Source organism: Centroberyx gerrardi, chromosome 4 (genome assembly GCF_048128805.1).
Source record: "Centroberyx gerrardi isolate f3 chromosome 4, fCenGer3.hap1.cur.20231027, whole genome shotgun sequence".
Lineage (NCBI taxonomy): Eukaryota > Metazoa > Chordata > Actinopteri > Beryciformes > Berycidae > Centroberyx > Centroberyx gerrardi.
The window spans coordinates 3,631,720-3,647,683 of record NC_136000.1 but is presented as its reverse complement, the minus strand read 5'-3'; the positions used below and the strand labels follow the sequence as shown (position 1 = coordinate 3,647,683).

At 43.0% G+C, this 15,964-nt stretch overlaps 3 protein-coding genes across 3 annotated transcripts; 2 read left to right on the top strand and 1 right to left on the bottom strand.

Annotated features, from left to right (window-relative positions):
• The first annotated feature begins 559 nt into the window (after positions 1 to 559).
• On the top strand, positions 560 to 7,479 carry LOC139912348 (uncharacterized). Its single transcript, XM_071900124.2, has 11 exons — positions 560 to 644; positions 970 to 1,179; positions 1,273 to 1,330; positions 2,063 to 2,555; positions 3,851 to 3,945; positions 4,147 to 4,236; positions 4,715 to 4,790; positions 5,306 to 5,397; positions 6,196 to 6,317; positions 6,581 to 6,680; positions 7,097 to 7,479. The coding sequence occupies exons 2-11, from the start codon at positions 1,043 to 1,045 to the stop codon at positions 7,151 to 7,153; spliced, it is 1,320 nt and encodes a 439-aa protein (XP_071756225.2). The 5' UTR covers positions 560 to 644; positions 970 to 1,042; the 3' UTR covers positions 7,154 to 7,479.
• Positions 7,480 to 8,108: 629 nt separating this feature from the next.
• lyrm5b (LYR motif containing 5b) lies at positions 8,109 to 10,251 on the bottom strand. The gene is made up of 3 exons (XM_071900126.2): positions 9,985 to 10,251; positions 9,161 to 9,229; positions 8,109 to 8,483 (listed from the first exon to the last, which is right to left on the bottom strand). Exons 2-3 carry the CDS (start codon positions 9,203 to 9,205, stop codon positions 8,277 to 8,279), a joined length of 252 nt encoding a protein of 83 aa, XP_071756227.1. The 5' UTR covers positions 9,206 to 9,229; positions 9,985 to 10,251; the 3' UTR covers positions 8,109 to 8,276.
• On the top strand, positions 9,607 to 15,925 carry LOC139912349 (serine-threonine kinase receptor-associated protein-like). Its single transcript, XM_071900125.2, has 11 exons — positions 9,607 to 9,788; positions 10,328 to 10,489; positions 10,796 to 10,981; positions 12,345 to 12,480; positions 12,897 to 12,978; positions 13,116 to 13,188; positions 13,290 to 13,389; positions 14,033 to 14,170; positions 14,401 to 14,537; positions 14,820 to 14,969; positions 15,591 to 15,925. The coding sequence occupies exons 3-11, from the start codon at positions 10,870 to 10,872 to the stop codon at positions 15,650 to 15,652; spliced, it is 990 nt and encodes a 329-aa protein (XP_071756226.1). The 5' UTR covers positions 9,607 to 9,788; positions 10,328 to 10,489; positions 10,796 to 10,869; the 3' UTR covers positions 15,653 to 15,925.
• The last annotated feature ends 39 nt before the right edge of the window (positions 15,926 to 15,964 follow it).

The window sequence follows — 15,964 nt, the reverse complement described above, 5'->3', positions numbered from 1 at the left end:
CCACACTCCACAGGGCTGACAGCAGCCTCTAGGTGGCGCTGTGCTAAAGCTGTAGCCTCAAACAAGAAACCAAGGATACTGTTGATGACAGGAAAAGGACAAACCTCCCCATTATACCACAACAAACACGTCATACCTCATTTGAACCATTGTTTTCATAACTGATAGAGGACTGCAGATAAAGCACTGACCAAAATTGCAGATTTCAAAAATTTTAAGTCTGAAACTCAAATAACCTTGCTTGTAATATTAGTCGCTATTTTTTTTTTTTTTTTTTCTTGTAGTGAATGTGCTTCCAGATGATTTGGTGAGTTTTGTATATATTTATATATACAAAAACATATATTTTTTATATTTAGTTATCTTTTGCCCATGTGGTCTACATGAGGTTGAAGGGCCTTATTCTCTTGAATGGATAACAGTACTCATTTTTTTCCCGCAGTTTGTATGCTCTCTTAGTTTATGGCCATGTGGCTAATCATAAACAAGATCCTTTATTCTACAATCTGGGTTTGGTATGAGGACTTTTATTTTGAAAATTCAGATCCTTGTCAGACTGGAAGTGTTAGTGAAAACGGAAGTGAAAGAAGAATATGGCGCTGGTCAGTTCTGTTAGTTAACCGAGGAAATTATTCAGCATTAAGGTAAACTTAGCACTCAACACGTTCATTTCATTGCTATCATTAGTAGTAGTAACATTTCCTTTTTTTTTAGTCAAATGATTATCGTGATTGGCTAGTTATATACTTAGCTAACTTCCTCGCTAACATCTTATTGAGTGTCTAACGTACACAATCAATTAGCTAACTAGCTGAATAGCAACATAGCTAACGTTAGTGTAATCTATACAGTGCAGTTACCGACTGTTTTCTGTATTAGCGCTAAAGCCAGACATCATCTACAGTAACCAGTAATACACTTTTATTTACTGCAGTAATTACCTGTGTTTCTTAGATGCCATATACTCAGTAGCTGGATGCTATGAGTCTGGATTAAAGGTGATTACAGTCAGACACCAGATGCCGAGCCAGTGTTCGAGGCCATGGATGAAAAGCTAGCGGAGAGTCCGTGTTCGTCAGAGCCAGACAGTCCTGGAGGTCTGAACCAGGCTCGTCTCCTCGGCCCCACCGACTTCCTCTACCACGACCTCAGCTCGGTCATCGTCCCAGAAACCCCCAGGTAACACGGCTCATGACAGCCAGTGTAACTCCAGGTTGTCTTTTTGTCCAAGCAGCCACTTAACATCTGTGTTACTGTCTTTTCTTGGTCCAGCCCACAGCATGGCAAGCGGAGGAGACCGGCTGGTATCACAGAGGAACACTTCAGACCTGTGAGTTGTAATGACAGATTCTAGTCTACATATTCTCACTGTTATTAATAGGGATGGGACAATATATTGAAATTCAATATATCGCAATACAAAAATGTGACAATTCGTATTGTGGGGCAGAAAAATGAATCGCAATATTAGTTGCTGTAGTAATCACAAATGAGACGCTTGACCATCACAGTTTCACAAGCTTTCCATCCAAATTATATTGTTGTCACTTCGTAATGACATTTTTAAATTGTTGTTTACATTCTAGCAGCCAATGCCATCGCTGGAAAGATCTGTGGCTCAGAAATAAACATAATTCTGCACAGTCAGACTTTGTTGTCATTGAACTTTTATTTATTACATTGTATCGTGGTCGTATTGAATCCCATATCACGTATTGAATCGTATCGTGAGATAAGCATATCATCCCATCATCATAATCATCCCATCCCTAACTAGAAGGGCACTCGGAGAGCGCAGACCTCCGCCAAGGTTCGTGCTATTATTGCTTGTTCGTGAGTCGGATCCGGATCCGCTCCAAAATTTAATGGGTTCTTCCTCGGCCCATGCTACACCCTTCCACAAAGTTTCATGAAAATCGGGCCAGTAGTTTTTCCGTAATCCTGCTAACAGACAAACAAACAAATGGCACCGAAAACATAACCTCCTTGGCGGAGGTAATTATACTGTAATTGTGGCAGCGGCTGGTAATGGTTGACTTGTGTTTTTGTTTTTTTACTTCAGATGGGAGTCCTCAGCCCGCCAGTCCAACCAGAACATTCCCCTAGTATTGATCCCGGTTTTCTACGTAGATCCAAACGCAGGAGGCTGGTGGGAGCGAGGGAAGGGCAGAGCGGCGGCTTTGTTCCAGCGTCGTCTCTGAGAGTCTTTCCTCTGGACAGCTGGCTGGAGGCCCCACTGCCAACCCCGTCCTGTTCATCCTCCTCTTCATCTTCCTCGTCCTCTTCATCCTCATCCTCGTCATCGTCCTCCTACCTTGCAGCAGCGCCAGTGTCAGAGGAGGAAGTGGAGGAGGTTGTTTTTACTGTGACAGGCTCCACAGTAGAGGCCAGTCCTGCTGGTCGCAGCCAGCGGAGGAAGCACAGCTCGAAGGCAGCGGCCGCTGTGGCCTCGCCCTCCTCCTCCTCGCCCCCCCCGCCCAGCACTGAGTCTCTGTCTTTCCTCACCACAGAGGAAAGGGAATGGCTGAACGCTGAATCAGAAATCCCTCCAGCAGGTAAGGAGACGACAGACAGGAGCTGGTCGTCCTGATCTCTGCTGTCTGTCTCCTCTAAAGGACACAGTGTAATTTCTGCAGAAACCAATTTTGGGTCTAAAATATCACGTGATTGGTCGTGTTGTTGAAAAGCGCCTCTATTTCTATTTCATTGTCTTTGTTTCCATCTCATCTGGTGCTTGATTTTGGAGGCTCGGCTTCCTGAGCTTGTTAGAGGATATTTGCACCTTTTATGATCGATCAAACAGCTTCTACATCCTCAGATTCCCTCAACTGCTTTGGGACTCTTTCACCACAACTATCGTCCATGTTGTTTTTTGTCACCGCTCTTCCTGTTTTCCTTCGTTACAGTTATCTCTTTAATATTCATGCGCCCCCACTGGCATCAAGTGTAAATTAAAGAACTAGAAGGTATACACAAATTTGTATGCGGCTGTGCTTTCAACTCTATGTCGGGCAAGTTCGACTTTGCTGCAAGTATACTGCCTCCTTAATGCTGATTGGCTGGCTGCTGTTTCACTCATGTCACTCATGTTGTTATAGCGCTATAGCCATAACATTAGATGAAACTAATAAGCCCTGCAGAGAAAGTTGGGTCATTGCAGCAGCAAAATAATAACAGGATACAGAATAAAAGTTAGAATGAAAGATATGAAAATCTAAATGAATTACAGCATTATGAGGCTATGCAAAGTAACAGAAGTAGAACATAAATGAGAGACATGAAGACAAATGAAGTGCAACTGAGAGAGAAATATGTACAATATGACAATACACTAACAAATTAAGTGTAAGTGAGAAACTGAAAATATCCAGATATCTTTAAAGGAACACTTCGCCATCTTTTAACCATATCTCCATATATTGGTCCTCACTAGCTCCATGTCTGTCTACTCGCTCTGTGTCTCGGAGACGGGATGTGGGAAGTCCCAAAATTCACCGATGATGACGTCATCGGCGGGGATTTCCAACTCGTAGAAACTCCAACTGCTCTCTTCCTGGATTCTCGTCTCCGCCATCGGGTGAATTTTGGGACTTCCCACTGCCCGTCTTCGAGACACAGAGCGAGCAGACAGACATGGTGCCATCTCATGGCATGTATCAGTGAGGACCGATATATGGAGATAAGGTTAAAAAATGGCGAAGTGTTCCTTTAATATACGCAAATGGGAGAGAATATGGGAATAGAAAAAAAACCAACTTTCAGCTAAAGACAAATGAAAACTTCCCAATCACATCCAACATCTGGTTAGAGTTAGAAGTCGTCTGCCTCTGACTGGGAGTTTGTTGTGCAGATCCACCAGTGGAGATCTTCATCAGTGACGATGAGGAGGCCGTGGTTCGCTCAGCACAGATGGAGGAAGACGCGGCAATGGCCCGAAGTCTGCAGGTAGGAACCAACCAACTGGTACCAGCTGTAGGGGTCGGACCAGACCAACTGGTACCAGCTGTAGGGGTCGGACCAGACCAACTGGTACCAGCTGTAGGGGTGGGATACTGCCAGCTGGTACTAGCAGGTGTGACATCTAACACTGAACTCCCAGTGCATTATCAACTGGTAACATGTTAATGATGCTCTGTGCTGATTCAGGAACAGTTTGACCGAGAGGAGTCAGAGTCCCGCAGCAGACCCCAGCATCAGCCTCATCATCACCATCTTCATCATCTTCATCATCACAGGGTGAGACAGCCGCTTTAATGAATGAAACTTGATTGATCTCCATGGGCAAACTGGGTCACAGTCCAAATGTGATACAGCAAAGAAAAATAGAATATCAATAAGAATAGAGCAAATGAGGAATATTGAACATAACACAACCGAAGTTCCAATGTGTTGAGAACATGTTGAGTAGAAATGTATGAATGAAAATAGTAAATAATATGAATTCCATCTTTATGACTGTGTGCAAAGAAAATATATATGAAAAAATACCAAAGTATGAAACAATTGAAATATTTAAACGTCATATTCACAGTAGCAGGTCTACAGAAGTCCATACATATGAATGGAAAGTGTTTTTGTTTTAGTTCAGTTTTAATAGCTGTCCAGTGAAAATCTCCCATCTCCAAAGTTCAAACAATCACAGAAATTGGAGTTATGAGGTTTTCACCTGACTGCAGTGACTTGTGTTGTTGATTTCTCTCTGTGTTCTCTCCAGTATAATCCCTACATGGAGCCCAGCTGGGCGCCTGATTGGCTGGCTGCTGTTTCTCCTCTGGTTGGGTTTGAAGACGGTACGACGTCCCCTTCTGCACTTTACATGTCGTACTGAATATTTAATACCAGCTGTTTGAGTCTGTGTGGTCAACAGAGTTCAGTGGGTGTACACAATATTTGTTTATTGAAACTGCCAATCATTTTCATGCCGGAAAGTTTCAGAAATTTTCAGTTTTATTCTTGTCGGGGTGGAAAAGCCTCTGAAACAGCATGCAGACCATAATGAGACACTAAAACTCTCCACTGAACCCCAGGATAATAACCACAACAACAGCAATACTAATAATAACCATGCAGAATTAGGTCACATTAGAATCAATTCAGGTTAAGGGCTTCCCATAGACAACCAGTCTAGTATTGAATAATTCTACAATAATGATGTGATCAATCAAACTCGATCATATCCATCATATAAGACTGGACCAGATTTTATTTTTAATAAATGGACAATATTGGCCCCATAAATCTGTCTGACCCTGATGGTGTTAAATGTAAATGTGAAATGTAAAATGTGATTGGTCTGTTTGTCCAGATGTGTTTGGTCGTCGCAGAAGACGTGGGGGGGGCAGGAGGAGGAACGCCATGCCCGACCTGTCAGAGAACCTGCAGGGAAACGACTACGAGGTGAGGGGGGGGGGGGGAGGGGGGCGAGGCCTGCTGCGAGACCAGTCAGATACTTCCACTAGAGATTCCACATCCACATCCACTAGAGAGTTGACTTCAAATTCTTGCTGTGTGTGTGTGTGTGTGTGTGTGTGAGAGACGTACAGTGGGTGTCAGAGATCTAAAGCCTACACAGTCTTTCAAATGTTCGTTTTATTTCCTTGAGGCCTGAAATGAAAACCCATTAGTCACAATGAAATGAAAAATGTTCACCTTGTTAGCTAATTCTCCATATAACATACACCTATTTAACAATGAATGCCAAAAATGTAAAAAAAATATATATTTTAAGTATTTTATATAGAAAATCCTATTTCATTACAGCATTTGCTTTGATAATCAGCAGTGAGTCTGATTGGATGAGACTCTACCGACTTGGCATGTGGATTCAGGACAAGTGTCTGAGAATAATTTTTGCCAAAATAATGAATATACAGTTTTCATAGAATTATGTCACCCTGCCAGTTCTCAATGCTACTTTGTGTATAGAATCATGTGTTGTGTGAAACAGTCAGTTAAGAGACGTGCTGATTAGAGTTTAAAACATGCTTACTCACTTATACACGATCAAGACCAAACAAATGTTATTGTCTCAAAAAGTTAGCGGTCAGTGTGAATATTGATTTATCCACCAAAGACCAAGTTTACTGGTGTTTGACGCTTGGAAATTTCAGACCCTGTTCAGACGTTTCCTGCCTTTCTTCTTTGTACACACAACTGTACATACAACACGTCTGATTCCTTTGCTCTGGCTCGCAGGCTCTTCTGGAGTTTGAGGAGCGTCAAGGTGCCGTTGTGAACAAGAAGGCGATGAGCAAGAGGGAAATCCAGAGGTTTCCCACCAAAACCTACCAGTCTGCCCACAGCGCCGGGAACAACCAGTAAGTTCCTCCATATGAACAGGCTGCGGCTGAGGAGGATCTGCTTTAGACACTGAACGACTGGTTCCATCTGTTGTCAGGGTGCTGTTGCCTCTGACCTTTGACCTCCTATCTACTGGTTGCTTGTAATGTTGCTGATCTAGGAGGTGAAGCTTGTTCTACTGTTGGAAGTCTCTGGGTTCGGGTTTCGTCACAGAAATGATCAGAGTATAAATGTTTTCTCGCTCATCATCTCTTAATCTCTTCTGTTGATTGATTGACAGGTGTCAGATCTGTTTCTGTGACTACACTGATGGGGAGAAGCTGAGGATACTGCCTTGTTTCCATGACTACCACGTCCAGTGTATTGACCGCTGGCTAAAGGTACAGTACTGCAACAGCTCAGAGACTCCATTCACTCTGTATTGTTATGCTGCATAGTGTTGAATATAACATAAGTGTTCTCAGTGTGTCTGCAACAGAAGAGCGTCCCATCCCTGCTAACTGAGACGCTGTAGATTCACACTGTTTGCCCAAATTAAACTCTGGTAGCAGGTATGAAATTATCCCAATTAGAGATCGTATAACAATGACTATTCTAGGTTTTACTCTCACCGCTGTTGTCTCTTATATATTATCACTGTTATCTCCTCACACTACAGTGTAGACAGCTTTACAGTTCAGCATTAAATCAACAAGAACATAAATCTTCCCTTTTGGAACTAAATCTGATCATATGGGCTCTGTGGTCTAGTGTGTGTGTTTGGGAAACGTCCAATCAGCAGTGTTTTTTCTCGCAGGATAACTCCACCTGTCCCATCTGCCGAGCCAACATGGCCGACAGCGGCTCTCTGTAACACCACAACAACCTCTGACCTCAACGCATCCTCCAGGCTGGACTGGAGAATTTTCCATTAGTTTCTACTGTGCGACATCCTGTCAGTGTTGAGCTGCTGTTTAAAGACTTTCTTACTTACTATAAAGGCCTGAAGGTGCAGGGCAGCCAGCGCAGGAAAACACTGAATCCAAAACTTTATTAATATAATAAAGTGTCTGTCTAAACTCTTCAGGTGTGCGCTGGATCAACCAAGTTTTGGATTCTGTCTGGTTTAGGTCAAATCATCAGCTGACAACTGTTTTTTTTTTTTTTTTAATAATTTTATTTAAATCTTTTCAGTCGTTATTAAATTGACTCTACGTGAATCAAACAACCTCAAGCTGCTGTATTTTTTTGTTGTTTTGAGGAAGAGGGGCTGCATTCCTGTCTGGTGTTTTGTTAAGATTGAAATAAATATTTTCTATTCGTTTCTAACAGTTTTGCACTTGCCCCATTTTTCAAAGCCCATGTTAACATTGGTTTGAGTGTCTGGAGCAGAACAGAAACTGCTGAATCCCCTTATGACTCCCATTACTGAGTGACTGAAGTAAGAATTATGTAGAAGGCTAATGCAGATATTAGTGGTTAACATTAATGTGGATGGGAATGACTAATGCCAGCTCTCCTGGTGAGACTGGTTTGATGTTCACTCATTTAATAGGGATGGGACGATATATCGAAATTCAGTATCACAATGCAAAAATGTGACAATCCGATCGTGGGTCAGAAATATGAATCGAGATATTGGCTGCATTTTATTCTGCTGCAGTAATCACAATTGAGACGGCTTGACCATCACAATTTCACAAGCTCTCCATCTAAATTATATTATTATCACTTTGTAATGACATTTTTAAATTGTTTACATTCTGGTAAGCCAGTGGCATCGCTAGAAAGAGTTGTGGCTCAGAAGTAAACATAATTCTGCACAGTCAGACTTTGTTGTCACTGAACCTTTATTTATTACATCGTATCGTGAACCCCATATTGCGTGTATCGAATCGTATCGTGAGATCAGCAGATTGTCCAATCCCTATCATTTAGTCCTATCAGACAGCTAGTCCACATTCAGACCAGCTGGTTGGAGTCTCTGCAGTGTCGGGTCATTCCTCATAGTAGCGTTTCTTCATGGCTCTGTACTTCTTCAGGTAGTAGAGCGCCTCCAGCTCCTTCATCACATACTCCCCCCGTGCGATCATCTCCTTGATCTGCTGCGGGTCCTGCACCGACTTGTTCTTGGTGAAAGCGGCTCGAAGACGATCTCGGAAATAGTCTCCACCTTTGGGATACTCCCGTCCCAGGTGTAGGAGCTGCAAACACACACAGACAGGAGCATGTTTACATTTCTAGCTAATTTCTGCCTGGAATCACTCCAAGCTGTAGGTGATATTCAAATACAGCAAGTTATTGTGTCGCTGGGCTTGTTGGATTAGATTTTAGCACAAACACATGAAGAAATCAGGATTCCCAGAGGCCTTGAAAATCCTTGCAAGTTTGTGGATTTGAGAATAAAACACGGCCTTAAACATTTTTGAAAATGAATGGATGGCCTTGCAAGTACTTGATTTTATTTATTCAAACCTAGCACCTTAATTCATCAATATGTAATAAATCCTAAGCTCTCTCCTAATGTCAACACTCTCCATCCTGAAGAAAACTGATGGATGAGAATTTCACCATGATTTCTTGACTTTGACAAGGTCAGAAGTTAAAAAAAAAAAGAGGCCTCTGGCGTCTAATTTTGAGTCCTTGAATTTCACCTTCTAAAAATAAACATCTGTAAGAAAAACAGAATAAAAATGAAGATGCTAAATAGAGACAGAGGTGAACTGGACTCAAACCAGATGAAATGAGAAGTCAACAGAACAAATGGGCACACAATGACATACGTGTATTTCTGGATGAGTCAAAATCAGTCCTGCGTGTGTTTTATCAACATCTATGTATGTGACATTATGTGTGGGTACATTCATTGATCCAAACTTACATTTTTATATAGCCTGACCACTTCAGCCCTTAAGGGATTTGCCATAGTCCCAGAGAGTGGCAGTCAGTGCTGAAAAAAACACAAGGTGAAGAGATTTTATACTTTGCACAAATATAAAATATGCATTCTTTGGTTTATGGAAAGTCGTTTTGCAATGCATTTCTGTCTGAAAGTTTGATGCTGCCTTGCTCCACTCTTCAATTCAGCATACATCATACAACATACACCATGCAATAGCCTACTTGTTTAAATACATTTTAAAAGTTTTGATTTAATTGAATTAAGTGCTGTCTGGTGGATTTACTATATGCTGAATTTGCATACTACATGGTAAAGATTCGTAAAAGGTCTTAAGTCGTGTTCTACCAGGTGTTTGGGTTTACCGATGAACGAGCAGCATTAAAAGGACAGATTTTTGAATAGACTTTGGCGTGCGGGCGTTTTCACAGTACGATAGAACGGAACAAATCTCGTCTCCACCTACAGTACAGTCATTTAATTCTGTACCAAGTCATATCTAACGTCAGCCGCCCTCTCTGGTGGGGTTCCTTGTCTCTCAAAGTCTTACAAAATGAGAGTCTGTGGTCTAATGCGAATATATTTGGGTTCCCTGGCCTGATATGAAAAAGTTAGGGAACCTCTGAACTCAAGCACTGACTTGGCTCCTGGGAACTTAGCACACAGGACGACAATAAAGAGGGAAACATGCGATGAAACAAGCACTAATTATTCTTAACCCAATATAAATATAATCTTCAGTTATCAAAAATTACTGTTAATAGCAGTAACAGTGTTATTAAGATTAGACTATGCTTGCTTCCTACCTGGCAGGTTGACCTTTGATTTTTTCTCTGCTCCCAGGAGTTTCTCTGCTGGCCAACGTGCAAAGTCAAACCTCGCTAAGCAAGTTCAGCTAGCTTGTATCTGCTAACATCGACGAATACGGTTTTTTTTCGTCAATTTAGGGTTGAGTTTGGCAAAAGGTTTCCAGTGAGGTCAATGTTATGTAATGATTAGCTGGGTTTTTAGGTGAAACTTATGACGAGTTCCGTCTTTGAAGCCTCACCAGAAAGTAAACACACCAAGAGCAAAGATTGGATGGTCAGCCGACTCAGAAACGTTTTGGTCGTACCGCAGCGATGAGTTGGGATTTCTCTCTCGCTGCAGGTTTTCATCTCTGTGGAACACCGGTCACTTCCGTTAAATACCGGCAGACAGCGGTGAGTGTACCCGGCGGTGGACTGTCTACTGCGGCCCCACTGAGCTGACAAACTCTACTGGTGGCTAGTAACTTCTGTTAGATGGCCAGTAGAGTCCCTGGGCAAGGCGGTGAGTTGAAACATTCAACACAACAACATTTTAACACAGAGAGTGAATGAATGAGAAGCTGCTGCTGCTAGCCCAGTAGCTAGCTAACGGTTCCCCTTAGAATCAGAACCAGAACGTCTTTGTTGGCATGACAACTCTCCCTCTGCTGCCAAAACACTCGTGGATACTAATAACAAGAATATTAAATGCACAGAAGTAAAAGTAATGCCTACAGTTTACTTTTAAGTCGTGTCGGCTAACTTAACCTGTCAACTCAACAGCCTGTTGGCTAGCTAACGTGTTGGCACTCCCTCTGTGGTGTTTTAGACTGAACATCGTTACCATCAACCTCTCCGAGACCCACCTTCATCCTCCCCGGCCCTCCGCTACCCACCGGCCGCATGGCGATGAGGCAGACCCCGCTGACCTGCTCCGGGCACACACGGCCTGTGGTGGACCTGGCCTTCAGCGGAATAACACCCTATGGATATTTCCTTATTAGTGCTTGTAAAGGTAATGACACCATATGGATATTTCCTATCCTTATTCATGAGGGTTAGGGTATAAAATAAACATTAAATAAAACTCTACAGGTATCTACCAATCAGTGCTTGTAAACTATATTTCCATATCAGTGCTTGTAAACGTCAGTTTCAGAAACCTCACATGCTGATAGTGCTTAGAAATGAAAATAACATTTGAAATTGTTGTGTAGATGAAGTGGGAGGTCTGTTTGCAAAGACAGTTCCCTTTTAAAATTTAACTGTAATAATCAGGGTTGAAGTGGAGGACAAACCCACCTAAACTCAGTTGACCCACCTATAGACAAACAGTTGAATGTAGTGAAGGGTAAATCCACTCAGTCTTATCAACCTTTTCATTTCCAGAATGAAGTCAAAACCTTTTAGGCTGACATAAGTTTGTAGTAGGCCTACACATAATAATAAAAAGGGAAGGAATATCAAACCCTAACAGTTTCCCTACAGGGGTCATTAAAGTTTAATTGAAATCTTATCTAAAATTATGTTAGTTATATGAATAGAGTCTTTTAAAGGAAAAATCCACCCTATAACACTAACACTGTTAAAAACAGCTATTGGCGATGTACCATTCCTGGGTCTGTTTAGTAGTTTGTTGTGTTTTTCTTCTTAGTGGATAACTGGCCAATCGTAGACGAGGTGACGTCACCTCCAGATATTTCCAGCAGCTACAATGGAGTTTGATATCAGAAAATGTTTCAGGATGTAAAACATCAGCGGTAAACGTCAGGTTTTGGTGTCAGTCCCTCAGAATCAAAGAGCGAGGGCTTCTTTCTAGAGCTGCCATTTTGCACCGAGAGACGTTCAACAATCATACAGGGAGAAATCCATCGTAGAAGAGGAGAGAGACCAGTTTCTCCACCCACAGGAGCAGGAGAGAGACCAGAATGCAAGACAGGTTTTGGTTTGAGTCTGAGTAAGGGGCGTGGCCAGGATCACAGACATGACACAAACTATTTGGCTAACTAGCTATACACTTGCCCATACATCCTTCTACTATAAAACCTCCTTTATGAACCCACCTTTGATTGAATGCAACAAGTTCACTTCTCTGGTGGTTGTTGAAAGGCATTCTGGGAAATGTAGGAAAAGACGAAGCAGATTGAGGGAAAGTGGGTTCACCAAAAAAGTAAATTACAACACTTCATCACTAAATAACTGGAATGTATTGATCACATATTGATGATATATAACAGTGGAAGATGATCTAAAAAATAGAAATGAATGCTTCTCTGAAAGTAGAATTGATTGTTGTCTCTGTTGGTGGTTGGGTTAGATTGGAGGTCACAGTTCACCCTCCTTCTCATTTACTACTTCATGACTGTGGCTCTCTGCAGATGGGAAGCCCATGTTACGGCAGGGAGACACGGGGGACTGGATAGGAACCTTCCTCGGCCATAAGGGGGCGGTGTGGGGAGCGACGCTGAACAAGGACGCGACCAAGGCAGCGACAGCAGCAGCAGACTTCACAGCGTGAGTGTGGAGTTCATTCAACACCAAACCAGCTGATCCCAGAGCAGCGGATCTGCTTTATCTGAAGAACCATAAACATCCAGTCTGACATTCCTGAAACTCAGTGACAGTCAGCGAGGCGTGGGATAGAAATACGGTCCTAACAGTGGAGATTCAGTTAGATTTGATGAGCTGAAACCTGATTGATCCCTGTGGGGAAAACAGGTCTCTGCAGCAGGGAATAGTAACAGGATACAAGAAAGAAAAATAGAAGAGAAATAAGAACAGAGCAAATGGAAGTATTAAAGACTTCAATACTACTGCTTTCAATACTAACTCTCTTTCTGTCTCTCTCTCTCACTTGTCTGTCTCTCTTTCTCTCTTTTTCACTCGCTGTCTCTCTCTCTTTCTGTCCCCCCCCCCCCCCCCCCCTACAGTAAAGTATGGGATGCTGTGTCAGGTGATGAGGTTCTCAGCCTCTCTCATAAGCACATCGTCAAGTCGGTGAACTTCAGTCAGGTAAGCCTGCAGACAGCCGGCGCCCCCTGCTGGCAGCCTTCATTCCTGAGGAAAATCTCCATTCATTTTCCCATTGAGAAATGCAGAATAATTCCTCATGAATAATTAACTAATAATTAACTAATTTTGTTCTGCAGGACAGCAACCACCTGCTGACAGGAGGAAACGACAAAGTCCTGCGGATCTATGACCTCAGTAAACCAGACGCTGGTGAGCTGTCTGTCTGTCTGCCTGTCTGTCTGTCTGTCTGTCAGTCTGTCTGTTGTTGTTGTCAATGATGACCTTTGACCCGGTGTATCTGCTGCTGTCAGACCCTCAGGAGTTTGCGGGTCATGGTGGAGCGGTCAGGAAGGCTCTGTGGTGTAACCAGGACCAGCTGCTCCTGTCTGCAGCCGAGGACAGAACCGTCAGGTGAGACACCGCAGCGCCGCACTCTTCTTCTGTGGTTCCTCTGGGCCTTTACGGCATCAGAGAGCTGTTTGTTTATAATGCTGCTTCTGCTGTGAGAATAAGACCTGTTCTTCATCTGGAGAGTTGGACTAAGGCTGTCAGAACAAATTTCAGTTGAATGTCAAAAAATTGTAAAGAACGTGAATCCCAACATGCCCATCAAATGCGTCAAAAACCCCAATTTTTTTTTTACAGCTAAGTTAACTGAAAGCGTCCCTGGCTCCTCTTATTCTGTCTCACTCTGTCTTCTACCAGCCTGCTAGTAGAAGCTGGTTGTTGTTAGCACACATGCTTGCTAGCAGCCTCCTGGAAGTAAACCCCCAGGCTGACTAGGAGATTTCCCGCTCCTCCTAATTCCTCCTCCAAGCCATGTTGGGAAGATATTTTTAGATTCCCTTCAGTAAAAGCTGAGCATCAACTCAAATCTTTCAAGAAACCGAATAACGGAAAACCTGTGAATCAACTCCGGATTGAAGCGGTTATTATCCGTTCATTGCACCCTGCTGTCTTGTGTCAATATTGTGTAAATTTTATGATTAATATTCGTATTTCAGTGGAATTTGACTAATTTCAGTCATAGATCATAGTCCTGGTGTCGTTTCAGACTGTGGGACAGGAGCAGCATGGAGGTGGTGAAGAGTTTGTCTTTTGAGTCTTCGGTGGGCAGCATGGAGTACGTGGCAGACGGACACATCCTGGTCATCACCTACGGCAAGACCGTCGCCTTCTACAACGCCCTCAGGTACCAAACACAGGCAGCACCATGTCACTGTCATGTGTCACTGCATTCAGTCCCGTTAGTGTTCAGCTCATCCACCAGTCTATGGTGTTGTTGAGAGTCATAGTTCTAATTTTAATATCATGTTAGTATTATTAGTATTTATCCTTATTACCTGATTGCTCCTCCCTTCTCCATTATAAAACGGTGTGTTTCTGCTGTTATACTGTGTGTGTGTGTGTGTGTGTGTGCAGTCTGGAGTTGATTCAGAGTGTCGAAGCTCCAGCCTCCATCCACTCTGCTTCTCTGCATCCTGACAAGGATTTCTTTGTTGCCGGAGGCGACGACTTCAAGCTCTACAAGTACGACTACAGCAGCAAGGAGGAGCTCGGTACGAACCGCCTGATCATCCACACCTCTTCTCACTCTCACAAATCCCTCCCACATCTCCTCAGCTCTTATCACAGAACTACTGTCACAGAACTATTATCAATATATTAAAACCCTGGCCTTTGACCTGCTTACTACTGGTTACTTGTAATGTTGGTGATATAAGTTTATTCTACTGTTGACTTCACTCTACAAGTCTTTCTGGATCAGAGATTCAGAAATGATGTCTTTCTTCTAAAGTAGTTTCATAAATCAGTCTAATGTCCCTCCTGTGTCTCCGTAGAGTCGTATAAAGGCCACTTCGGGCCGGTCCACTGTGTGCGGTTCAGTCCGGACGGGGAGCTGTACGCCAGCGGCTCGGAGGACGGGACGCTGCGGCTGTGGCAGACGGCGGTGGGAAAAACCTACGGCCTGTGGAAATGTGTCCTGCCAGGTGAGACTGGAAACCCCGCTGGCTTCTGGGAACACACAACTACAGTAAACTGACATGTAAACTGACATGAGGACAGCTGGGGGCAGACAGAGCTGCACTGGCACCAACACACTAATATTCCAGTTTTTACAGGTGTGTGTGGCCACTCACACACCAACACAGGGATGAAAAATACATGAACAATGCAGATTGAAAGAGTGAAAGATCAGATGAAACTTTAATTAACAACGTGGAGAAACTGGGTCACTGCAGCAGCAAATAGAAACAGGATAAAGCAACAAAAATAGAATATAAATAATGGAATAAAATAAGAATGGAAAGAATGCAGAATGTTAAACATAACAGTATTATGAGGGTGAACAAAATAAGAGGAAGAGACAGAAAAAAAAGAATGAAAAATATGTATATGAAAATGTATCAATAATTATAAATTATCAAGATATATGCAATATATATACTAAAGTGACTTAATACATTTGCTAACAAAAGTAGTTTGAGAAGATGTTTTTTATCCCTGTGTTGGTGGCTGCAGTGTCAGAGGATTTGCAGGAAAATGTTGATGAGTTTGTCTGGAGAATCGCTCTGACGACTAAACAGCTGATTTGTGTGTTTGTTTTCCAGAGGAGCTGATCTCAGACCAGCCGGAGCCCTCCTTCCCCAACACCGCCGAGGTCAAGGCCTGAGGTCGTCATGGAAACAGATATCCTGGCCACGTCCCGCCATCGCAGCAGCCGCAGCCTGACGGCGGCCCTGTGGTCCTCCAAGCAGCAGACGGACCAGACTCTGCCGGTTTCAGGTTCAGCTTCCTGCGTCCAGAAGCGTACGAGGGCCGCAGACGCATAAAACTTCAGATTTTAGTTTTCCAGGAGACGAATGAAATCCATTTTGCCTGGGGTTTTATTTTATTTTTTTAAAGTTTTATTTGCTGCGTGTTCCCTGTTTCACTGTTAAATTAAAAACTGTTTACATCTGAGAAACCGCCGTCGTCATTTACT